This window comes from Loxodonta africana, chromosome 4, assembly GCF_030014295.1.
Source record: "Loxodonta africana isolate mLoxAfr1 chromosome 4, mLoxAfr1.hap2, whole genome shotgun sequence".
Lineage (NCBI taxonomy): Eukaryota > Metazoa > Chordata > Mammalia > Proboscidea > Elephantidae > Loxodonta > Loxodonta africana.
Window position 1 is genome coordinate 89,474,512 of NC_087345.1, and position 27,009 is coordinate 89,501,520.

General features: G+C 41.3%; 1 protein-coding gene across 1 annotated transcript; it reads left to right on the forward strand.

The window, feature by feature from the left end:
* The first annotated feature begins 17,121 nt into the window (after window positions 1-17,121).
* On the forward strand, window positions 17,122-22,100 carry LOC135231204 (keratin, type II cytoskeletal 6A-like). Its single transcript, XM_064284187.1, has 7 exons — window positions 17,122-17,720; window positions 18,987-19,201; window positions 19,557-19,617; window positions 19,739-19,834; window positions 19,959-20,123; window positions 20,639-20,764; window positions 21,603-22,100. Exons 1-7 carry the CDS (start codon window positions 17,202-17,204, stop codon window positions 21,855-21,857), a joined length of 1,437 nt encoding a protein of 478 aa, XP_064140257.1. The 5' UTR covers window positions 17,122-17,201; the 3' UTR covers window positions 21,858-22,100.
* Window positions 22,101-27,009: the final 4,909 nt, after the last annotated feature.

A 27,009-nucleotide genomic window follows, 5' to 3' on the forward strand; every position in this document is an offset into this window, starting at 1 on the left:
CTTTTACATTGGTTGAGGGATGTGACCTGGGTAAAAGTGTTACTTCCCACCCTAATCCTTTTTAACATAATCTAATCTTGCCTCATCAACAACAGGCAGAGATTAGGATTTATAATACATAGGAAAATTGCTGCCAAGAAATATGGAAGACACCTTCCTGGCCAACTGACTGGAAGAGATCCATATTTATGCCTATTCCCAAGAAAGATGATCCAACCGAATGTGGAAATTATAGAACAATATCGTTAATATCACACGCAAGCAAAATTTTGCTGAAGATCATTCAAGAACGGCTGCAGCAGTATATCGACAGGGAACTGGCAGAAATTCAGGCTGGTTTCAGAAGAGGACATGGAACCAGGGATATCATTGCTGATGTCAGATGGATCCTGGCTGAAAGCAGAGAATACCAGAAGGATGTTTACCTGTGTTTTATTGACTATGCAAAGGCATTCGACTGTGTGGATCATAACAAACTATGGATAACATTGCGAAGAATGGGAATTCCAGAACACTCAATTGTGCTCATGCGGAACCTTTACGTGGATCAAGGGGTAGTAGTTCTGACAGGACAAGGGGATACTGATTGGTTTAAAGTCAGGAAAGGTGTGCATCAGGGTTGTATTCTTTCACCATACCTATTTAATCTGTACGCTGAACAAATAACATGAGAAGCTGGACTAAATGAACTAAAATGGGACATCAGGATTGGAGGAAGACTCATTAACAACCTGCATTATGTAGATGACATAACCTTGCTTGCTGAAAGTGAAGAGGACTTGAAGCACTTACTAATGAAGATCAAAGACCACAGTCTTCAGTATGGATTGCACCTCAACATAAAGAAAACAAAAATCCTCACAACTGGACCAATGAGCAACGTCATGATAAATGGAGAAAACATTGAAGTTGTCAAGGATTTCATTTTACTTGGATCCACAATCAACAGCCATGAAAGCACCAGTCAAGAAATCAAAAGACGCGTTGCATCGGGCAAATCTGCTGCAAAGGACCTCTTCAAAGTGTTGAAGAACGAAGATGTCACCCTGAAGACTAAGGTGCGCCTGACCCAAGGCATGGTGTTTTCAGTCGCATCCTATGCATGTGAAAGCTGGACAATGAATAAGGGGACTGAAGAAGAGCTGACACCTTTGAATTGTGGTGTTGGGGAAGAATATTGAACATACCATGGACTGCCAAAAGAACGAACAAATCTGTCTTGGAAGAAGTGCGACCAGAATGCTCCTTAGAGGCAAGGGTGGCGAGACCGTGTCTTACATACTTTGGACATTTTGTCAGGAGGGATGAGTCCCTGGAGAAGGACATCATGCTTGGCAGAGTACAGGGTCAGCGGAAAAGAGGAAGACCCTCAGCAAGGTGGATTGACACAGTGGCTGCAACAATGAGCTCAAACATAACAACGATTGTAAGGATGGCGCAGGAGCCAGCAGTGTTTCGTTCTGTTGTGCATAGGGTCGCTATGAGTCGGAACTGAGTCGACGGCACCTAACAATAACAACAACAGGAAAATTGCATCAATCAGAAAATGGAGGACAACCACACAACACTGGGAATCATGGCCCAACCAAGTTGATACTATTTTCAGGGCATACAGTTCAATCCATGGCGGATATCTATGTTGCAATCTTTAGGCCAAATTCATTTGCCTCTCAGAAACCTCGGTTTTTGCTCATAAGACCTTTAAGTCATTGAACGAAGACCCCACATTACCAAAGGTAATCACAATGTGATGAATTGACGTAAGTCACAACAAGGGACTCAAACATATCAACGATAATGGAGATGATGCAGGACCAGGCAACATTTTCTTCTGTTATATATGAAGTTGCCATGAGTCGGAGCTGTCTCCATGGGAACTAACAACAGCAACAATCTCCTTTGTTAAGAGTCAACGAATTGTAAATGTTAATCACATCCACAAAATACCTTCACAGCAACGTTTAAATTAGTATTTGACCAAACAACTGGTACCATAGGCTTGCCAAGCTCACACACAAAATTAACCATCACATAGATACGATATTGTTATACAGTTAGACTGAAGAATTGAATTGCTTAGGCACATATACTGAATGAGTCCTTGGGTGGTACAAATGACTAAATGCTTGGCTGCTAACACAAAGTTTGGAGTTTCAAATCCACAAGAGTCTCCTCAGAACAATGGTCTGGCGATCTACATCAAAAACCATCAGCCATTGAAAACCGTACGGAGCATACTTCTATTCGGACACATATGGAGTTGCCAGGAGTCAGAGTCAATTCAATGGCAACTGTTAAATAAGTAAGCAAGTATACTCAATATTTACAAGTGAAAAAACCTGATGTTTGGATTTCTTTTCAAATACTCCAACAAAGGAAAAAGAATAGGGGAATTAGATAAATTAAGAAAATGTTTGAAGCCATTTAAACTAGGTGCGATCATATACGATCCTCTTTAATTTCATGTGTTTGAAATCTTCAATAACACAATTTTTTTTAATTCATTTTTATTGTGCTTTAAGTGAAAGTTTACAAATCAGGTCAGTCTCTCATACAAATACTTACATGCACCTTGCTATACACTCCTAACTGCTCTTCCTCTAATGAGATAGCACAGTTCTTCCCTCTACTCTCTCTCCTCGTGTCCATTCGGGTTGTTACTGGCCCCCTCTGCCCTCTCATCTCCCCTCCAAATGGGAGATGCCAACATAGTCTCATACGTCTACCTGATCCAAGAAGCTCATTCTTCACCAGTATCATTTTCCATCCCATATTCCAGACCAATCCCTGTCTGAAGAGTTGGCTTTGGGAATGGTTCCTGTCCTGGGCTAACAGAAGGTCTGGAAACCTTGGCCTCCGGGATCCTTCTCGTCCCAGTCTGACCATTAAGTCTGGTCTTTTTACAAGAATTTGGGGTCTGCATCCCACTGTTCTCTTGCTCCCTCAGGGGTTCTCTGTTGTGTTCCCTGTCAGGGCAGTTATCGGTTGTGGCCGGGCACCACAGAGTTCTTCTGGTCTCAGGCTGAGGTAATCTCTGGTTTATGTGGTCGTTTCCATCTCTTAGGCTCATAATTACCTTGTGTCTTTGGTGTCCTTCATTCTTCCTTGTTCCAGGTGGGTTGAGACGAATTGAGGCATCTTAGATGGCTGCTTGCTAGCGTTTAAGACCCCAGACGCCACTCTCCAAAGTGGGATTCGGAATGTTCTCTTGACAGATTTTATTATGCTAATTGACTTAGGTGTCCCCCAGAAACATGGTCCTTGAACCCCTGCCCCTGCTACGCTGGCCTTTGAAGCATGCAGTTTATTCAAGAAACTTCTTTGCTTTTGGTTTAGTCCAGCTGTGTTGACCTCTCCTGTATTGTGTATTGACTTTCCCTTCAGCTAAAATAAAACTTATCTACTATCTAATTGGAAACCCCGGTGGTGTAGTGATTAAGCGCTACGGCTGCTAACCAAAAGGTCAGCAGTTCAAGTCCACCAGGTGCTCTTTGGAAACACTATGGGGCAGTTCTACCCTGTCCTACAGGGTTGCTAGGAGTTGGAATCCACTCGACAGCAGTGGGTTTGGTTTTTGGTTACTATCTAATTAGTGAATAGCCCTTTCCCTCCCTACCTACCCCCTCTCATAACCATCAAAGGATACTTTCTTCTCTGTTTAAACTATTTCTCAAGTTCTTATAATAGTGGTCTTATACAATATTTGTCCTTTTGCAACTGACTAATTTCACTCAGTATAATGTCTTCCAGATTTCTCCACGTTATGAAATGTTTTGTGGATTCATCATTGTTCTTTATAGATGTATAGTATTCCATCGTGTGAATATACCATAATTTATCCATTCATCCATTGATGGGCATCTTGGTTGCTTCCATCTTTTTGCTATTGTAAACAGTGCTACAATGAACATGGGCGTGCACATATCTGTTCATGTAAAGGCTCTTATTTCTCTAGAACATATGCCGAGGAGTCGGATTGCTGGATCGTATGGTAGTTCTATTTCTAGCTTTTTAAGGAAGTGCCAAATTGATTTCCAAAGTGGTTGTACCATTTGACATTCCCATCAGCAGTGTATAAGTGTTGCAGTCTCTCCACAACCTCTCCGACGTTTATTCTTTTTGTGTTTTTTGGCTTAATGCCAGCCTTGTTGGAGTGCGATGGAATCTCGTTGTAGTTTTGATTTGCATTTCTGTAATGGCTAATGATTATGAGCATTTCCTCATGTATCTGCTAGCTACCTGAATGTCTTCTTTAGTGAAGTGACTGTTCATATCCTTTGCCCGTTTTTTTAATTGGCTTATTTGTCTTTTCGTAGTTGAGTTTTAGTAGGATCATGTAGATTTTAGAGATCAGGTGCTGATCTGACACGTCATAGCTAAAAACTTTTTCTCATTCTATAGGTAGTCTTTTGACTCTTTTGGTGAAGTCTTTGGATGAGCACAGGTGTTTGATTTTTAGGAGCTCCCAGTTATCCTGTTTCTCTTCTGCATTTAGTAATGTTTTGTATACTGTTTATGCCATGAATTAGGGCTCCTAACGTTGTCGCTATTTTTTCTTCATGATCTTTATTGTTTTAGATTTTGTATTTAGGTCTTTGATCCATTTTGAGTTAGTTTTTGTGCATGGCGTGAGGTATGGGTCTTGTTTCATTTTTTTGCAGATCGATATCCAGTCATGCCAGCACCATTTGTTAAAAAGACTTGTCTTTTCCCCAATTAACTGACTTTGGGCCTTTGTCAAATATCAGCTGCTCATATGCAGATGGATTTATGTCTGGGTCCTCAATTCTGTTCCATTGGTCTATGAATCTGTTGCTGTAGTGGTACCAGGCTGTTTTGACCACTGTGGCTGTATAATAGGTTCTAAAATCAGGTAGAATGAGGCCTCCTCCTTTGTTCTTCTTTGTCAGTAATGCTTCACTTATCTGGTGTCTCTTCCCTTCCATAAGAAGTTGGTGATTTGTTTCTCCATCTCATTAAAAAATGTCATTGGGGAGAGGTGGAGCCAAGATGGCGGAATAGGCAGACTTTTCCGTGGAGCCTCTTTACAACAAAGACCTGAAAAAACAAGTGAAACGAGTATATTTGTGACAAGCTGTGAGCCCTGAGCATCAAAGGCAAGCTTAGACAATGAACTGAGGGGCAGGGAAAGGAAGAGACCGTTCAGAAGCGGAGAGGAGTTGCCGGACCTGAATCGTGGGGAGCCCTCAGGCACCATTTCTGGAGTGGCTGCCGCAGTGGGCTCGTCCTAGCGTTCGGCCACAGTTTCCTCTGGGAGAAGCAGCCAGCCACACAGCCCACTCACTCCTCCGGAACCTGAGCAGAAGGGCGCTCTCGGCAAAAGCTAAGTACTTGTGTATATTTTACTGCACCCCCCCACCCCCAACCCAGCTTCAGCGGCTGAATCCCTAGGCCTGAGATAGACCCTGGTGAGCACCTGGAGTCGTCCTCCTGGCCTTGGGGAAGGAAAAAAGTTCCAACTGGGGGGAAAAGATAATTTGCTAGCTCCATTAACTGGGGGAGCTCAGGACAGAACCGGTTCCTGTCCAGGCATAAAGCATCCGTGGACCTTGAGCACCTTTCCCTTTTGCATGGACCTGTGTGGGCCTATTTCAGGAGAATGGGCCCTTGTTGGCAGACTCCAGCCATTTCAAACTCCATTTGCACCGGGCATTTGTGTGGAGCCCTGGGCAGGCCCAGACCAGAGCAGGACAGGAGAGCAGCAGTCCAGGCTGGTCAGCTGGGGTGGGCACAACCAACGAAAGAGGACTGTTCCTGCCAACACCTCTCCCCTCAGACACGACAAAGCGATTCTACCCTGCCACCTGGGGCTCAGATCACACTGGATCGCTCGGCTCCCCAGAGAGGAAGTTTTATTGGGTCATGATCATTTTCGGGGAGGTGGGTGTTTGACGTTTGACATGGCTTTGCCTATTAAACAAGGTCCTCACCTACCCACAACAGGGACCTAAGGACTGGTGGCTCCACTTGGGTCGCCCAGCCACCCACGACAGGGACCCAGGGATAACTGGTACCTCCAAGTCCTCACAACCAAAAATTTGGGGTGCCCATGGTCCCTCTGCAGAGCCCACCCACCAGCACGCTTTAAGGAACAGAGACGTGTTTTCCTCAGAGACACTTGGGGGTCGGTTCTCAGCCCCCTGCCTTGTTCAGAGCGTGAGCCGTGCTGCAATCATATACCGGTATATACACCAATCACCCCTGCCCGTCTAAGACTGTAGGACAGAGCCTGTACCACACACTTGATATCAGCTACCTGGAAACCTGAGCTGAATTCATACAAGAAAACTGAATGGACTCCTAGATTGATGTACCTGAAACCAGCTCTAGCCAGCTGGGGACAGGACACCAGAGCTCCAAAGGTGAAAATAATCAAGCTAGCTCACTCAAGCAACCCACAGGGGTATACCAAAACAAAACAAAGCAAGCAGTTACGACCCAGTAAGCAAGCATAAACTAATACAATAACTTATAGATGGCTCAGAGACAACAGTCAATATCAAGTCACATAAAGAAATAGACCATGATCACCTCAACAGGCTCTCAAAACAAAGAATCCAGGGATCTTCTAGAGGAAAGTGCATTCCTGGAATTACCAGATGCAGAATACAAAAGTTTAATATATAGACCCTTGAAGACATCAGGAAGGCAATGAGGTAATATGCAGAACAAGCCAAGGAACACACAGATAAAGCAATTGAAGAAATGAGAAAGATTATTCAGGAACATAATGAAAAGTTTAATAAGCTGGAAAAATCCATAGACAGACAGCAATCAGGAATTCAGAAGATTAACAAAAAAAAATTATAGAATAAGACAACTCAATAAAAAGTCAGAGGAGCCAAATTGAGCAAGTAGAAGCTAGAATTTCTGAACTCAAAGATAAATCACTTGGCACTAATATATTTGAAGAAAAATCAGAAAAAAGAAGTTAAAAAAATGAAGAAACCTTAAGAATCATGTGGGACTCTATCAAGAAAAATAACCTACAAGTAATTGGAATACCAGAACAGGGAGGGATAGCAGAAAATACAGAGAGAATTGTTGAAGATTTGTTGGCAGAAAACTTCCCTGATATTGTGAAAGATGAGAAGATATCTATCCAAGATGCTCATCGAACTCCACGTAAGGTACATCTTAAAAGAAAGCCACCAAGACATATTATAATCAAGCTTGCCAAAACCAAAGATAAGGAGACAATTATAAGAGCAGCAAGGGATAAAAGAAAAGTCACCTACAAGGGAGAGCCAATAAGAATAAGCTTGGACTACTGGTAGAAACCGTGCAGGCAAGAAGGCAATGGGATGACATATTTAAAAAATTGAAGGAAAAAAATTGCCTGCCAAGAATCATATATCCACCAAAACTGTGTCTTAAATATGAAAGCGAAATTAAGATATTTCCAGATAAACACAAGTTGAGGGAATTCATAAACACCAAACCAAAACTACAAGAAATACTAAAAGGAGTTCTTTGGTTAGAAAATCAATAATATCAGGTATCGACCCAAGTCTAGAACACTGGGCAGAGCAACCAGAAGTCAACCCAGACAGGAAAATCCAAAAAAAAAACAAAGCAAGATTAAAAAAAAAAAAAGCCTAACACAGAGTAACGGCGATGTTATTATATAAAAGAAGACAACACTATAATAATAAAGAGGGACTAAGAAATGTAATCATACACCTTCCATATGGAGAGGAAGATACAGCAATACAAACAAATAAAAGTTAGTTATAAATATAGAAAAATAAGGGTAAATAATAAGGTAACCACAAAGGAGACAAACTATCCTACTCATGAAAATAAAATACAACGGAAAAATACAGACTCAGCAGAAACAAAATCAACAACAACAAATATGAGGAAAGGACAATATATAAAGAAAATCTACTCAGCACATATAATCAAGTGGGAAAAAGAAGCTGTCAACACACAAAAAGAGACGTCAAAATAATAGCACTCAATTCATACCTATCCATAATTACCCTGAATGTAAATGGACTAAATGCACCAATAAAGAGACAGAGAGTGGCAGAATAGATTAATAAACAGGGTCCATCTATATGCTGCCTACAAGAGACACACCATAGACTTAGAGACATAAACAAACTAAAACTCAAAGAATGGAAAAAAATATATCAAGCAAACAACAATCAAAAAAGAGCAGGAGTGCCAATAGTAATTTCTGACAAAACAGACTTTAAGGTTAAATCCATCAGAAAGGATAAGGAAGGACACTATATAATGATTAAAGGGACAATACACCAAGAAGATATAACCATATTAAATATTTATGCACCCAATGACAGGGCTGCAAGACACATAAAACAAACTCCATCAGCATTGAAAAGTGAGATAGACAGCTCCACAGTAATAGTAGGAGACTTCAACACACGACTTTCGGTGAAGGACAGGGCATCCAGAAAGAACCTCAATAAAGACACGCAAGATCTAAATGCCACAATCAACCAACCTGACCTCGTAGACATATACAGAACACTCCACCCAACAGCAACCAACTATACTTTCTTTTCTAGTGCCCATGGAACATTCTCTAGACTAGACCACATATTAGGTCATAAAGCAAGCCTTAGCAGAATCCAAAACATTGAAATATTACAAAGCATCTTCTCTGACCATAAGGCCATAAAAGAGGAAATAAATAACAGGAAAAGCAGGGAAAAGAAATCAAACACTATAGCCTGCTCAAAAAAGACTGGATTATAGAAGACATTAAGGATGGAATAAAGAAATTCATAGAATCCAATGAGAATGAAAACACTTCCTATCAGAACCTTTGGGACACAGCAAAAGCACTGCCAAGAGGTCAATTTATATCAATAAATGCACCCATACAAAAAGAAGAAAGGCCAAAATCAAAGAATTATCCCTACAACTTGAACAAATAGAAAGAGAGCAACAAAAGAAACCCACCAGCACCAGAAGAAAACAAATAATAAAAATTAGAGCTGAACTAAATGAAATAGAAAACAGAAAAAACAATTGAAAGAATTAACGAGACCAAAAGCTGGTTTTTGAATGAAAAACTCAACAAAATTGATAAACTATTGGCCAACTGACAAAAGAAAAGCAGCAGAGGAAGCAAATAACCCAAATAAGAAATGAGATGGGCGCTATTATAACAGACCCAACTGAAATTAAAAGAATCATATCAGATTACTATGAAAAACTATACTCAAACAAATTTGAAAACCTAGAAGAAATGGATGACTTCCTAGAAACACACTACCTGCCTAAACTAACACAAACAGAGGTAGAACAACTAAATAGACTCATAACAAAAGAAGAGATTGAAAAAGTAATCAAAAAACTCCCAACAAAAAAAAGCCCTGGTCTGGACAGCTTCACGGCAGAGCTCTACCAAACTTTCAGAGAAGAATTAACACCACTACTACTAAAGGTATTTCAGAGCATAGAAAAGGATGGAATACTACCCAATTCATTCTATGAAGCCACCATATCCCTGATACCAAAACCAGGTAAAGACACCACAACAAAAGAAAATTATAGACCTATACCCTTCATGAATGTAGATGCAAAAATCCTCAACAAAATTCTAGCCAATAGAATTCAACAACATATCAAACAAGTAATTCACCATGACCAAGTGGGGTTCATACCAGGTATGCAGGGATGGTTCACCTTAGAAAAACAATTAATGTAATCCACCACATAAATAAAACAAAAGACAAGAATCACATGATTTTATCAATTAATGCAGAAAAGGCATTTGACAAAGTTCAACACCCATTCATGATAAAAACTCTCAGGAAAATAGGAATAGAAGGAAAACTTCTCAATATAATAAAGGGCATTTATACAAAGCCAACAGCCAACATCACCCCAAATGGAGAGAGCCTGAAAACATTCCCACTGAGCTCGGGAACCAGACAAGGATGCCCTTTATCACCACTCTTATTCAACATTGTGCTGGAAGTCCTAGCCAGAGCAACTAGGCTAGATAAAGAAATAAAGGGCATCCAGATTGGCAAGGAGAAGTGAAAGTATCTCTATTTGCAGATGACGTGATCTTATACACAGAAAACCCTAAAGAATCCTCCAGAAAACTACTGAAACTAATAGAAGAGTTCAGCAGAGTATCGGGATACAAGATAAACATACAAAAATTAGTTGGATTCCTCTACACCAACAAAAAGAACATCGAAGAGGAAATCACCAAATCAATGCCATTTACAGTAGCCCCCAAGAAGATAAAATACTTAGGAATAAATCTTACCAGAGATGTAAAAGCCTTGTACAAAGAAAACTACAGTACACTTCTGCAAGAAACCAAAAGAGACTTACATAAGTGGAAGAACATACCTTGCTCATGGATAGGAACACTTAACATTATAAAAATGTCTATTCTACCAAAAGCAATCTATACATTTAATGCAATTCTGATCCAAATCCCAAGGACATTCTTTAATGAAATGGAGAAACAAATCACCAATTTCATATGGAAGAGAAAGAGGCCCCGGATAAATAAGGCATTACTGAAAAAGAAGAACAAAGTAGGAGGCCTTACTTTACCTGATTTCAGAACCTATTATACTGCCACAGCAGTCAAAACAGCCTGGTACTGGTACTGGTACTGGTACAACAACAGATACATGGACCAATGGAACAGAATCGAGAATCCAGACATAAATCCATCCACGTATGAACAGCTGATATTTGACAAAGGCCCCAAAACTGTTAAAGGGGAAAAAGACAGTCTTTTTAACAAATGGTGCTGCCATAACTAGATTACAAAAAAAAAAAAAAAAACTGGATATCCATTTGCAAAAACATGAAACAAGACCCATACCTCACTCCATATACAAAAACTAACTCAAAATGGATCAAAGACCTAAATATAAAATCTAAAACGATAAAGATCATGGAAGAGAAAATAGGGACAATGTTAGGAGCCCTAATGCATGGCATAAACAGTGTAGAAAACATTATAAAGAACGTAGAAGAAAAACTAGATAACTGGGAGCTCCTAAAAATCAAACACCTATGCTCATCCAAAAAAACAAGGACTTCATCAGAAGAGTTAAAACACTACCTACAGACTGCGAAAAAGTTTTTGGCTATGACATTTCTGATCAGCGCCGGATCTCTAAAATCTACGTAATACTGCAAAAACTCAACTGCAAAAAGACAAATAACCCAATTAAAAAATGGGGAAAAGATATGAATAGACACTTCACTAAAGAAGACATTCAGGTAGCTAACAGATATATGAGGAAATGTTCACAGTCATTAACCATTAGAGAAATGCAGATCAAAACTACAATGAGATTTCATCTCACTCCAACAAGGCTGGCATTAACCCAAAAAACACAAAATAATAAATGTTGGAGAGGCTGTGGAGAGATTGGAACACTTCTATACTGCTGGTGGGAATGTCAAATGGTACAACCACTTTGGAAATCAATTTGGCACTTCCTTAAAAAGCTAGAAATAGAACTACCATATGATCCAGCAATCCCACTCCTGGCAATATATCCTAGAGAAATAAGAGCCGTTACAGGAACAGATATATGCACACCCATGTTTATTGCAGCACTGTTTACAATAGCAAAAACATGGAAGCAACCAAGGTGCCCGTCAACACATGAATGGATAAATAAATTATGGTATATTCACACGATGGAATACTACACATCGATAAAGAACAGTGAGAAATCTGAGAAATGTTTCATAACTTGGAGGAACCTGGAAGGCATTGTGCTGAGTAAAATTAGTTGCAAAAGGACAAATATTGTATAAGACTTGAGAAATAGTTTAAACTGAGAAGAAAACATTCTTTTGTGGTTACAAGATGGGGGAGGAAGGGAGGGTGGGAGAGGGGTATTCACTAATTAGATAGTAGATAAGAACTACTTTAGGTGAAGAGAAAGACAGCACACAGTACAGGGGAGGTCAGCACAATTGGACTAAACCAAAAGCAAAGAAGTTTCCTGAATAAGCCGAATGCTTCGAAGGCCAGTGTAGCAGGGGCAGGGGTCTGGGGACCATGGTTTCAGGGGACATCTAAGTCAATTGGCATAATAAAATCTATTAACAAAACATTCTGCATTCCACTTTGAAGAGTGGCATTTGGGGTCTAAACGCTAGCAAGCAGCCATCTAAGATGCATCAATTGGTCTCAACCCACCTGGATCAAAGGAGAATGAAGAACACCAAGGACACAAGGTGACTACAAGCCCAAGAGACAGAAAGGGCCACTTGAACCGGCGACTACATCATCCTGAGACCAGAAGAACTAGATGGTGCCCGGCTACAACTGATGACTGCCCTGACAGGGAACACAACAGAGAACCCCTGAGGGAGCAGGAGAGCAGTGGGATGCCGACCCCAAATTCTCATAAGACCAGACTTAATGATCTGACTGAGACTGGAGGGACCCCAGTGGTCATGGCCCCCAGAACTTCTGTTGGCCCAGGACAGGAACCATTCCTGAAGCCAACTCTTCAGACATGGATTGGACTGGACAATGCGTTGGAGAGGGATGCTGGTGAGGAGTGGGCTTCTTGGATCAGATGGACACGTGAGACTATGTTGGCATCTCCTGCCTGGAGGGCAGACGAGAGGGTGGAGGGGGTTAGAAGCTGGCGAAATGGACATGAAAAGAGACAGTGGAGGGAGAGAGCAGGCTGTCTCATTAGGGGGAGAGTAATTGGGAGTGTGTAGCAAGGTGTATATGGGTTTTTGTGTGAGAGAATGACTTGATTTGTAAACTTTCACTTAAAGCACAATAAAAATTATTTTTCAAAAATGTCGTTGGAATTTGGATCAGAATTGCATTGTATCTATAGATGGCTTTTGGAAGAATAGACATTTTTACAATGTTAAGTCTTCCTATCCATGAGCAAGGTATGTTTTTCCACTTCTGTTAGTCTCTTCTGGTTTCTTGCAGTAGTGTCTTGTAGTTTTCTTTGTATAGGTCTTTTATGTCTCTGGTAAGATTTATTCCTAAGCATTCTATCTTCTTGGGGGCTACTGTAAATGGTATTGGTTTGGTGATTTCCTCTTTGATGTTCTTTTTGTTGCTGTAGAGGAATCCAACTAACTTTTGTGTGTTTATCTTGTATCCTGATACTTTGCTGAAGTCTTCTATTGGTTTCAGCAGTTTTCTGGAGGATTCTTTAGGGTTTTCTGTGTATAAGATCATGCCATCTGCAAATGGAGATATTTTTACTTCTTCCTTACCAAATTGGATGCCCTTTATTTCCTTATCTAGCCTAATTGCTCTGGCTAGGACCTCCAGCACAATGTTGAATAAGAGTGGTGATAAAGGGCATCCTTGTCTAATTCCCAGTCTCAGGGTGAATGCTTTCAGAATCTCTCCATTTAGGATGATGTTGGCTGTCGGCTTTGTATAAATGTCCTTTATTATTTTGAGGAATTTTCCTTCTATTCCTGTTTTGCTGAGAGTTTTTATCACGAATGGGCGCTGGACTTTGTCAAATGCCTTTTCTGCATCAATTGATAAAATCATGTGATTCTTGTCTTCTGTTTTATTTATGTGGTGGATTACATTAATTATTTTTCTAATGTAGAACCACCCCTGCATGCCTGGTATGAATCTCACTTGGTCATGGTGAATTATTATTATTATTATTTTGATATGTTGTTGAATTCTATTGGTTGAGGATTTTTGCATCTACGTTTCTTAGGGACATAAGTCTATAATTTTCTTTTTTTGTGGCGTCTTTACCTGGTTTTGGTATCGGGTATATGCTGGCTTCATAGCATGAGTTTGGGAGTATTCTGTCCTTTTCTATGCTCTAAGTACCTTTAGTAGTAGTGGTGTTACCTCTTCTCTGACACTCTGATAGAACTCTGCAGTGAAGCCGTCAGGGCCAGGGATTTTTTTTGTTGGAAGTTTTTTGATTACCTTTTCAATCTCTTCTTTTGTTATGTGTCTATTTTGTTGTTCTACCTCTGTTTGTATTAGTTTAGGTAGGTAGTGTGTTTCTAGGAATTCATCTGTTTCTTCTAGGTTTTCAAATGTGGTAGAGTACAATTTTTCATAGTAATCTGATATGATTCTTTTAACGTCAGATGGGTCTGTTGTGGTATCTCCCTTCTCATCTCTTATTCAGGTTATTTGTTTCCTTTCCTGTTTTTCTTTTGTCAGTCTGGCCAATGGTTTATCAATTTTGTTAATTTTTTCGAAGACAAAGCTTTTGGTCTTTTTAACTCTTTCAATTGTTTTTCTCTTCTCAAATTCATTTAATTCTACTCTAATTTTTATTATTAGTTTTCTTCTGGTGCTTGAGGGGTTTTTTTGTTGTTGATGATGCTCTCTTTCTGTTTATTAAAGTTGCAGGGACAGTTATTTGATTTTGGTCCTTTTTTCTTTTTGTATGGGTGCATTTATTGATATAAATTGACCTCTGAGCACTGCATTCTCTGAATAACACAAAATTTAAGTAATAAGGTAGATTGTTACACTGACAAGAGCTCAAATATATTCTGGAATTAAAAATCCAGTGACTATAAACATGAATGTGTTCGATAAAATCTTCAGGTGACTCACAACATAGATCTAGGGAGATGGAGGCATTAAGCACAATGATATCTGCATTGAATAAGGTTGTTTTCATGAAGTGAAAGAGGAAAAAATAACATTTGTATACTAATTTATTAGGTTAATATTTTAAATAATACAATATTCAACACATGGATATGTGAATAAAAACAAAACAAAAACAAACCAAACCCATTACCACTGAGTGGATACCAACTCATAGCAACCATATATGACGGAGTAGAAGTGCCCCATGGAGTTGCCAAGGAGTGACTGGTGGATTCAAACTGCTGACGTTTTTGGTTAACAGCCATAGCTCCTAACCACTACACCACCATCTAAATTTAACCTAGTGGAGGAAAGTGAGGCGTTTCCCTCTTCTCTTCAGGAATTACCAAAAAAACAACCAGGAGAACTAGAAGCATAAAGTAAACTCCAATCACCAAAATTAAAATTAAAAGACCTTAAAATCTCTGAACCAAAAACAGAAGAAGGACTCACAGAAATAGAAAAGTATAATCAAAAGGGTCAGGAATACTGAGAGGGATGCTTATAGCTGCAGATCCAAGAAAAGGCCAGTGAAGAACACTCTCAAAAACCGACAAAACAAAACCAAACAACATTGTAAGCACAAAGCAAAACCAAACAAAGCCTCGCATTGAGGTTTTTCTACATACCAGGCACTGTTGACTCATTTAACTCATGCAAAGTCAATGCCAATGGCACTTCCTCAGGTCTAAACCCAAGAATCCCTTGTTTGCAACAACGGGAACAGGGTGTGTGGGCTGGGGGCAAGACCCCATTTGTCATGAAGCCTCCAGATGCTATGAAGCCAAGGCTGAATAACGAAGCAGAGGTAAGCCTCATTTGTAGCACAATTTCTTGGTAAGAAAAAGAAAACACAGAGACTGAATTGTAAACCACCCACCAGTGATCTTGATTGACTGGCTAGGATTAAAGATTAAAAGGATTATTCACACAGTCCTGGAATATGGCCCCAATATCTCCCCTCAGGGGCCAGGTGGCACAGAAGTTATGCACTTGGCTGCTAAACCACTAGCCGCTCCATGGGAGAAAGATGTGACAGTCTGCTTCCATAAAGATTTACAGCCTTGGAAACCCTCTGGGCAGCTCTATTCAGTCCTAAGGAGTCACTATGAGTCAGAATTCAACTCAGAATACATTCTGCAACGTATGGCTATGCCAGGAGGACTTTACCTCAATCAAAGATGATTACTATCCAGTAAGGAAAAATCTCAGGGCCCACAAAAGATACTACACGGTAAAAAATCAAAGGAACAGAAAAAACAAAAGGCAGAAAAAGGACACTCACCAGAAAAAAAGTCACTGTGAAATATTAACAAACAGCTCAATGAAATAATTACCTCTAGATCAAAGGAGAACGAAGGGACCATAGACTAAAACAATAAAATATAAAACATTAGATTGCAGAGTTCAGAAAAAAAGCAGAGAAAATAAGTAAATAAAGGAAGCCATGTCAGAAACAAAGGCCAAACTAAAAGCAGCACAAAGGGATTAGACATTGCTGAATGCCCAATGATGGACATACAGAAGAAGGCTGAGAGAAGCCAGCAATATGACATGAGGATCGGAGAGTGTGAAAAGAGCTGCAAGCAAAAATATAACTATGAAAGACAAAACAGTTTCCAAGCATAATTGGAAACCATAAGGAAAAGAGAATATACATGAGAGACTGGAGATTGTATACACAGAGAGAGAACCCACACTGCAGAAAGGCATAAAGAAGGGAAGCTGCTAGAAGGATATACAAGGAACCGGTAACAGTGCTTTCCTACAAATAGGGGAACTGAGTGGCTGGGAAATAGTCTTAATTGAAGCACATACTTTGTTTCATAAATGGGTGTTACATATTCAATTTTAAATATGTGAATAAATGTGTAAATAAAAAATATTCAATATTATAAGTAGACATTCAACTATGTCTACACCGGGAAAAAGGTAAATACGTAAGAGAAATTTCCTTAGCTTCTAGATTTAACTACTAGTTTATAGAAAATACAGAGAGGGTGGTGGGTATATAGGAGTTCATTTTGTTGTTCTACTTTTTCAGCTGAATAAATAATTAAAAGAAAAAATTTTTAACTTAATATTGGCTTTTATTGAGAACACAGTGATCCTTCTGTTGGGGCATATGCAATGGATTACATCTGATCTCTAATGTCCCAAATGGCAGGAAAGATTAGGTCGGGGAGAAGAGATCACTCAGTATCACTCGGTGCATTGTGATACACAACCATAAAACGTCCAACCTTTGCTGGAGACAGTGACTAACTCCTGACTACAGTGAATTGGGAATAGTCTTATTGTATTGTGATCAAGTCAAAGCTGGAAGGCAGGAGAATTTTTCCCTGACTAAAGGAAACTAAAACAGCAACCCTCACATTTCATAACTTTTCTAATAACCTGGGTGTGATCTCACTCTTTGCAAAGCTCAGCCCTTCCCACCTAGCAAGCTCTCCTTCCAGGGCTGAGCCCAGCCCATTCTCACCATATATAAAGTGTGCTGGGAAGCCCTGCTCAGAGTTTCCCTCCTGTCAGCTCCACACCACAGCTTCTCACACTTTCCTCACCTTCTCATCTTTAGAGAACCATGTCTAGCAAATCCACCATCATCCGCCGTGGCTTCAGCACCAGCTCGGCCAGAGTCCCTGGAGTAAACCGCTCAGGCTTCAGCAGCGTCTCAGTGTCCCGCTCCAGGGGCGGTGGTGTCCTCGGTGGGGCCTGTGGAGGAGCTGGCTTTGGCAGCAGGAGCCTCTATGGCCTGGGGGGCTCCAAGAGTATCTCCATTGGAGGGGGCAGCTACATCACAGGGGGTGGATGTGGCAGCAGAGTTGGAGGTGGCTATGGCTTTGGAGGAGGAGCCGGGAGCGGATTTGGTTTTGGCGGTGGAGCTGGTGGTGGCTTTGGGCTTGGTGGTGGAGCTGGCTTTGGTGGTGGCTATGGGGGCTTCCCTGTCTGCCCACCTGGAGGCATCCAAGAGGTCACTGTCAACCAGAATCTCCTCACTCCTCTGAACCTGCAAATTGACCCCACCATCCAGCGAGTGAGGACTGAGGAACGGGAACAGATCAAGACCCTCAACAACAAGTTTGCTTCCTTCATCGACAAGGTGAGACATGACAATGTTTTTCTCTCCATCAGGTATTTCAGAGTCTTCTAACTGAGAAACAATGAGTTTGCTGCCAGTGGGGAGACTTAGGAGGAGAGAGGAGGGGCCCTGATTAGCATTCCACGAGGATGCCACACTGGCTCCATGTTGGCAACAGGCAGAGGTGATGCAAATAATTTTGAAATAATTAATCTCTTCAGTGGCCCTCATTCCTGCCTAGCAAGAGTTATCAGCTTCTGACGATCCTGAAATATAGAAAAGAAATAGAAGAATGTAATGTGTTCCCTTTTACTTGTGAAGTTTCTAAGCAATTACAAAGGAAAGTCCAGTCATAAAGAGCCCTGAGCTCTGGAAAGGAGGGGGAAAATATGAGTTTATGTTAATAGTGGAGGAAGAACTTGGAAAAGGAGAGCTAAAAACTCTGCACAACTTGATGACAGTAATCAATGTCACTGAATGGTACACATAGAAATCATTGAATTGGTGTACCTTTTTTGCATGTATTTTCTTCAAAAATTAAAATAAGTTATTTAAAAAATAATAAGGAAAGAATATTTTGCCCAGGTGCAGAAGCATTTATAGAATTTATAGAAATAAGAGCTTATTCTAGAAAAAGAGGATGACCATCACTCAAGAATGTTTAAGAGGATACTCATGCACTGAATGGGAACTTGGATTCCAATCTAGCAATTAGGGAACAGTTAACATCCCTTCTAATTGCTCCCCAAATGAAACTCTTTGCCATCAAGTTGATTCTGGCTCACAGTGACCCAATAGGACAGAGTAGAAATACCCCCATAGAGTTTCAAGGCTGTGATCTTTAGGGAAGCAGACTGCCACATTTTTCTCCCACACACAGGTTCATGAGTTCAAACCCTGAACCTTTTGGTTCGATTGTGCTTAACCAATGAGCAACCAGGGCTACTACTAAAAAAAAAAGTTTTGTAGAATAAATCCTGTAAATGCTATTTTGTTAACAAAATTTATGTTTCTTCTGCTCAAGAGGGCAGACAGTGTTGAAAATCACTGATAGGCTACGTAACTACGGGCTGAGAAAAGCTCAAAAACCCTTGGGGGAGTTCCATGGAGGGTCTGCGAGGTGTGAAGGAAAAACATTTGGGAAGCAGAACTCTCAGCTTCAGCCCTGAGCTGCTCCTCCAAGGCCAGAACCATGGAGACCTCCCAGACCTGCTTGGAGACCTGAGAACACAGGCACTTCTTTCTTTCCTTTGCCTACGCATGACCACTTGTTTCCTTCCCCTCCAGGTACGGTTCCTGGAGCAGCAGAACAAGGTCCTAGACACCAAGTGGACCCTGCTCCAGGAGCAGGGCACCAAGACCGTGAGGCAGAACCTGGAACCCTTGTTCGAGCAGTACATCAACAACCTCCGCACGCAGTTGGACAGCATCCTTGGGGAGAGAAGCCGCCTGGACTCTGAGCTCAGAGGCGTGCAGGACCTGGTCGAGGACTACAAGAAGAAGTGAGTTAAAGAGAATTTGTAGGGCTAGTCCTTGAGGATGGCCCTTTAAGAAATAGATATCACCAGATATAAAATGGGCTTTACAATTCTTTAGCAAAATCAGTCCCACAGAAATAAAACCCACGGATTACTGTCTACAGCCAAATTAGAAACACAACAGGGAAGTAGGGGTAGAAGAGGAAGGGTAATAAAGGAAAGAAATTGATGAATCATAAAAATCATTCTTTATGCTCTCTGTGGAAAGAAAGCTAAATTTGTAACTATTAATCTTTATGGACAGCATCAGATCTCAGGCTGCCTTTCTATATCATCTTACCCACTGGCTAAATTCTATTCTACCTTTTTCTTCTTCTAGATATGAAGATGAAATCCACAAGCGCACAGCAGCAGAGAATGAATTTGTGACTCTGAAGAAGGTTGGTTGATTCAGATCATGGATTCAGGTTTCTTTATAGGAGCAGAATTGGTAGACAGCCTAAAAATTGAACAGGCTGGGGATGAGGGCTCAGCTGATTTAAGGTGTTGGTCTTTCCCCAGGATGTGGATGCTGCCTACATGAATAAGGTTGAACTGCAAGCCAAGGTCGATAGTCTTACAGATGAGATCAATTTCCTGAAAGTCTTCTATGATGCAGTAAGTATCTCTATCCCCAGGTTATGTAGTCTAGTGGGGTTCAGTAATGGGTGGAAGATTCTTGGGCTGGGATCCCCTGTGAATGTCTCTGGAAAAGGTGATCTTACAATCTTCTGTCCTGCAGGAACTGTCTCAGATGCAAACCCACATCTCAGACACATCTGTGGTCCTGTCCATGGACAACAACCGCAACCTGGACCTAGACAGCATTATTGCTGAAGTCAAAGCCCAATATGAGGAGATAGCTCAGAGGAGCCGGGCTGAGGCTGAGTCCTGGTACCAGACCAAGGTGAGCAGTGAGTTGGCAGCTGTGAGGAAACCTGTGCCCCTCTCGCTGATGGTCCAGTTAGCTGAACCAGCAAGAAAGTGGTCTTTATTTGAGAAATGTATTTCAGAGAAGCTGGGGTCATCTCACAGGATATATATCCTTTCATGGTTAAAGTGGACATTTACAGTATTTATGCCCAAATATATTAAGTAAAAGAATGCAACTGCAAGAGGAAACTACCTTAGATAAGCAGCTAGTGATCTTTCATTTTATCTTATTCCTGAATCCTGGGTCTCAGAAACATTATACAGAATATCACCTTCCCAGAAGAGAAGAAGATCAACAGTAGTCCAATAATAAGAATGCTGTGTGATTCAGTTGTACAGTAGCTAAAAACCTTGAAACATCAACTTTTCCCACATTCCCTAGATGAGAAACCATTAGGTTCAAGTTTTCTGAATGCCTGGTCAAGAACTGAAAGCCACTGTCGGCATGTGAAAACCCATACCCAGTGTCTCTCTCTCTCTGGGCCACAGTATGAAGAGCTGCAGATCACCGCAGGCAGACATGGTGACGACCTGCGCACCACCAAGCAGGAGATTTCTGAGATCAACCGTGTGATCCAGAGGCTGAGGTCCGAGATCGATCATGTCAAGAAGCAGGTACAATAGTGGGGGAATAGAGGGGAATAAGGAGGGCGATGGTGAATGAAAGCAACATTCCCTTGTTAGTCAATCAGGCAGTCATCAACCATCATCTATGCAGATTTCTGGGTTCTGAAGGAACAGCAGGGAAGGGAAGATGATCCAAACCAAGAGTGCGATATGAACATGAGGAGGGAAACATTCCCAAGTGTTCAGATCTGAAAAAAATTTAGGCTAGATGCATTATAAAGGATGTACACAAGAAGAATGACTGACTGACTTGGAAATTGCAAAGGAACATATTGGGAAGGAAAAATGCAGAAAGCTTGAGGAATCTAGTGGCAAATCTGTTCAAGTTAAAGGTGAACAAGGAGAGAGAACAAAGGCAGAGCGTGAAGAGCAGTGTTGCCCAAGTGTGTTGGAGACTGAGGTGAGAGAAAGACGAGATCTTTAGAGTATGAAGTGAAAACCCACCATTTTCACTGAGGATGTTTTTAATTTCATGTAGGTTAGTGTGTCATCCTCATCAGATCATCAATAATGGTCCTGGTTTGGCTTTGGAGACAATACAACAAAATGAAGTGAGACCCTTCATTCCAGTGTCTGCTGTACTGTCTTCCATCAGTCACCACCCACACCCTCATTCAGGGTGGTTAACACAAAGCAGCATGGGTCTTTGTCAAGCGAGTCCCAGACATGAAAAGTTTTAAAGTACTGAGACTTGGTACGAAGAGTCAAAACTCCTCTTCATCAATTCTGTGTTGTACGATTCTACATCACTGAGAAAGGAGAACCAGGAATACACACAACAGAAAAATCAGATTACAAATTCATTCTTTTTCTTTTCCCCATCAAGTGTGCCAACCTCCAGGCCGCCATTGCTGATGCTGAACAGCGTGGGGAGATGGCCCTCAAGGATGCCAAGAACAAGCTGGCAGATCTGGAGGATGCCTTGCAGAAGGCCAAGCAGGACATGGCCCGGCTGCTGAAGGAGTACCAGGAGCTGATGAATGTCAAGCTTGCCCTGGACGTGGAGATCGCCACCTACAGGAAGCTGTTGGAAGGCGAGGAGTGCAGGTGGGTAACACATACAACTTTCTCAAACTTCTGAGTGCTGTCTCCAAGACACCCAGGCCATGAGCAGAGCTTTTGGCCACTATAGTAATGACCATAATTGCTGTCCTCAGAAAAAAACCAAAAGGACCATTTCCTCTGGTCCATTCCTCAGATTGAGGTTTCCCACACAGATTCAGCTAATGGTTCTCTGGGATCTCATCTTCCCTGTGTTTCTTGTCCTCCTAGGCTGAGTGGGGAAGGCGTTGGACCAGTCAACATCTGTAAGTACTTTTGTGAGCCTTCCTCCCTTGCCTTTGCTCTTTTCCCTTGATTCAGGCTGGCAGGAAGAGTTTCAACATGCTTCATTTTTTCCCTGTTTCTTTCCCTTCAAAGCTGTGTCTCAGTCAACCATCTCCGGTGGATATGGCAGCTCTGGTGGTGTTGGCAGTGGCTTAGGCCTGGGCGGAGGCAGTGGCTACTCCTACAGCAGTGGCTTCAGTTCTGGGAGTGGCAGAGGCATTGGAGGTGGCCTCAGCTCTGTTGGGGGCAGCAGTTCCACCATCAAATATACCACCACCTCGTCTAGGAAGAGCTACAAGCACTGAAGTTCTACCACCAGCTTCCGGTTCTCCAATGCTTCAGGCTCGTTGCCAGAGGCACAGTCTCCACCTCAGGCTGCTTCTTCTCTCCAGACCTCTTGTGTTCTTTGCTGTCAGATTAGAGCTGATGTTGCCTAGTATCCTCATTTCCTCTGTCTGCCTATACCTGCTCCACCTGAGCTTCCTTTTCTCACCAACACAATGTCAACCTCTGAGTTTACATCATAATTTAATCACACGCGATGCTTCACTTTCTTACTAAATTATCCATCTCCTGCCACCAATGTCCTGCATCCGAGACTAAACATTTCAAGAGGATACTCTCTGCCACTGTTAATTATAGAAACTCAGTCTAGATTATACTCCAGAACAGGACAATTTCCCTTTGATTTCCAGTGGCCCAGAGTTCCCCATCTTACAAGTGTTGTGATCCTCACTTGCAGTGGCCGTGAAGGTGCAGGTGACAAGTCCTATGATGTACAGAGTCTGTATCTCTGTGATGTTTTCTCTGCTCTTTGAACTCTTGTCATTGCCAAATAAAGCAGACTTATTATATATCACATTGTTTCAGTTTCTTTGCCTTGGTACCAATGGTTCTTAAGATTTTTCCCCTCACAAAATCTTTCTCATTTTTGAGAGATACCCCAAGTGCCTGTGTCCCTCACTCCCTCCTTACAAAAGTTTAACAAACAGCAACTTGGCATTGTGATGCTCAGGGCTCCATCCCAGATCAGATCCCATCCTAAATGTTTAGCAAGTGAAATGGGAAGGAATGGGTCCACCATCATTGTATACTCTCTTTTTACTACCATACCATATTCCAACACCTTGGTCCCTCTGACTGGTGTCTGAGGCCACGCCATCCACTGTCCTACCACTCACCCTTAATTTCTGGTTGGAGAAACATATTTCCGGCTAACTAAAGCAAAGAGCATTTGACAAGAGCATAGAATGTTTGACTTAGAATTGCCTTCTTGACCAAGGAACTTACCTGACAACATGTACCCAGAGCATCAAAAAATGAGCATACTTTTGAATTATACTTCTAAAAATATATCCTGAGGAAATAGTACAAATGCAGAGAGATGTGCTTACATAGATGTGTATCACAAGAATATTCACAACAGGGAAAAACTGGAAGCACTACAGTAGATCAAATTGAGCACCCAACACACTCAAACACAAAATTCAAATTCTCATTTCTTGAACTGTGAAGGCAAGCCAAGAATGGAAATTCCCTTCTCCTCACTCTCTAAGAATCTAAAGCAGTCCTGGGCCTCCCATGGAGATCTAGGAACAGTCAGGTCTGTGTTGCTCAGAAGGGGTGGTCCATATCTTCTCTCACATGTGACCTATATTGGTTTGACTTCTATGAATGGGTAATAGGATACTCAGGACTCAGAATGAGGTTGGTCTGTCAACTTGTACTGCTCTGGGGCCACACCAGTCCTTGTTTCCCCCCAGAGGGACAATGATTCCCCTAGCCCCCTGGCTCTCATATCACAAGAGAAATTTTCTTGGATCGGCTAATATACGGAGGGTATTTCTGGAAACTGCTGTATCAATATCCTGCTGTGTTCACCCCTAATCATTCCCTCAGCCACAAGCGTAGCCTCTTAGGTTACTGCCTCTTTACTTTTCTCACAGAACTTCCCCAACAGCAAGTAAGTGATGACTGGCTTCTGAAATCTAAGCCTACTTGCCACATACTTTATTATGTGCCAAAGAGGAATAATGGAAAGGAAAATAACTGACAAGAAAAATTACCTAGGCTATAACAATGTATCAGTCTGGTTGCTCTAGAGAAACAGAACAAAAAATGAAGCTGAGAAATAATCACCAATGGATTCTAAAATCTCAGAGAAAAATTTTATGGTATACATTATTATTGAGAGACTAGGCTGAAAATGCTCATATCCCCAGATCAACCTTAACATCCCTAATGTTATGTGTCTCATGATATGATACAATAGAGAAGACATAACAGGAACTATGACATAAATGTGCCTGAAAGAATTGAAATAATCCAATCAAGCCTCTAGCTACCAGAATATAGGAAATTTTCATGGATTGGAAAGAAGTTAAGTGACACCCACAGGAAATAATCTGCCAAATCCAGAATGCAAGCATTCTGTTTAAAACAATTTATGTACTACTCAATGGCATAAAAAAGAAAAGGAAGGGTCTGTTATAGAACAAAGGAACCTTAAAGAGACATAGCAGTCAAATATAACATGTGAACCTAGTGTCGATATAGCTTCAAGCAAACCAGCCACAAAAAGACATCTTGGAGATAATTAAAGACATTTGAATGTGAAGAAGGTATTAGACTTCTTTAAGGAATGATGATTTTAATAGATTTTATGGGTCATGGTTCTCCAAATAAACAGAACGCATAGGATATAAATATATAGAGAAGATAGATATAGAGATAGAAATGGAGAAACAGGGAGAGATTTTTTTTTAAGGAATTGGCTCATGTGATTGTAGGGGGCTGGCAAGTTTTAAATCCATAGGTCCAATGACAGGCTGGAAAGTCTGGTAGGATATTGTCTTAGTTATCTATCTAGTGCTGCTGTAACAGAAATACCACAAATGGATGGCTTTCACAAAGAGAAATTTATTTCCTCAGAGTAAAGTAAGCTAGAAATTCAAATTTTCAGCTCCAGGCAAAGGCTTTCTGTCTCTGTCGGATCTAGAGGAAGGTCCTTATCGTCAATCTTCCCCTAGACTAGGAGCTTCTGCACACAGGAAACCTGGGTCCAAGGGACAAGCTTTGCTCCCCGCACTGTTTTCTTGGTGGTATGAAGTCCCCTCTCTCTGCTCCTTTTGAGAGATAAAAGTTGGTGCAGACCACATCCCAAGGAAATTTCTTTTACATTGGTTGAGGGATGTGACCTGGGTAAAAGTGTTACTTCCCACCCTAATCCTTTTTAACATAATCTAATCTTGCCTCATCAACAACAGGCAGAGATTAGGATTTATAATACATAGGAAAATTGCTGCCAAGAAATATGGAAGACACCTTCCTGGCCAACTGACTGGAAGAGATCCATATTTATGCCTATTCCCAAGAAAGATGATCCAACCGAATGTGGAAATTATAGAACAATATCGTTAATATCACACGCAAGCAAAATTTTGCTGAAGATCATTCAAGAACGGCTGCAGCAGTATATCGACAGGGAACTGGCAGAAATTCAGGCTGGTTTCAGAAGAGGACATGGAACCAGGGATATCATTGCTGATGTCAGATGGATCCTGGCTGAAAGCAGAGAATACCAGAAGGATGTTTACCTGTGTTTTATTGACTATGCAAAGGCATTCGACTGTGTGGATCATAACAAACTATGGATAACATTGCGAAGAATGGGAATTCCAGAACACTCAATTGTGCTCATGCGGAACCTTTACGTGGATCAAGGGGTAGTAGTTCTGACAGGACAAGGGGATACTGATTGGTTTAAAGTCAGGAAAGGTGTGCATCAGGGTTGTATTCTTTCACCATACCTATTTAATCTGTACGCTGAACAAATAACATGAGAAGCTGGACTAAATGAACTAAAATGGGACATCAGGATTGGAGGAAGACTCATTAACAACCTGCATTATGTAGATGACATAACCTTGCTTGCTGAAAGTGAAGAGGACTTGAAGCACTTACTAATGAAGATCAAAGACCACAGTCTTCAGTATGGATTGCACCTCAACATAAAGAAAACAAAAATCCTCACAACTGGACCAATGAGCAACGTCATGATAAATGGAGAAAACATTGAAGTTGTCAAGGATTTCATTTTACTTGGATCCACAATCAACAGCCATGAAAGCACCAGTCAAGAAATCAAAAGACGCGTTGCATCGGGCAAATCTGCTGCAAAGGACCTCTTCAAAGTGTTGAAGAACGAAGATGTCACCCTGAAGACTAAGGTGCGCCTGACCCAAGGCATGGTGTTTTCAGTCGCATCCTATGCATGTGAAAGCTGGACAATGAATAAGGGGACTGAAGAAGAGCTGACACCTTTGAATTGTGGTGTTGGGGAAGAATATTGAACATACCATGGACTGCCAAAAGAACGAACAAATCTGTCTTGGAAGAAGTGCGACCAGAATGCTCCTTAGAGGCAAGGGTGGCGAGACCGTGTCTTACATACTTTGGACATTTTGTCAGGAGGGATGAGTCCCTGGAGAAGGACATCATGCTTGGCAGAGTACAGGGTCAGCGGAAAAGAGGAAGACCCTCAGCAAGGTGGATTGACACAGTGGCTGCAACAATGAGCTCAAACATAACAACGATTGTAAGGATGGCGCAGGAGCCAGCAGTGTTTCGTTCTGTTGTGCATAGGGTCGCTATGAGTCGGAACTGAGTCGACGGCACCTAACAACAACAACAACAGGAAAATTGCATCAATCAGAAAATGGAGGACAACCACACAACACTGGGAATCATGGCCCAACCAAGTTGATACTATTTTCAGGGCATGCAGTTCAATCCATGGCGGATATCTATGTTGCAATCTTTAGGCCAAATTTATTTGCTTCTCAGAAACCTCGGTTTTTGCTCATAAGACCTTTAAGTGATTGAACGAAGACCCCACATTACCAAAG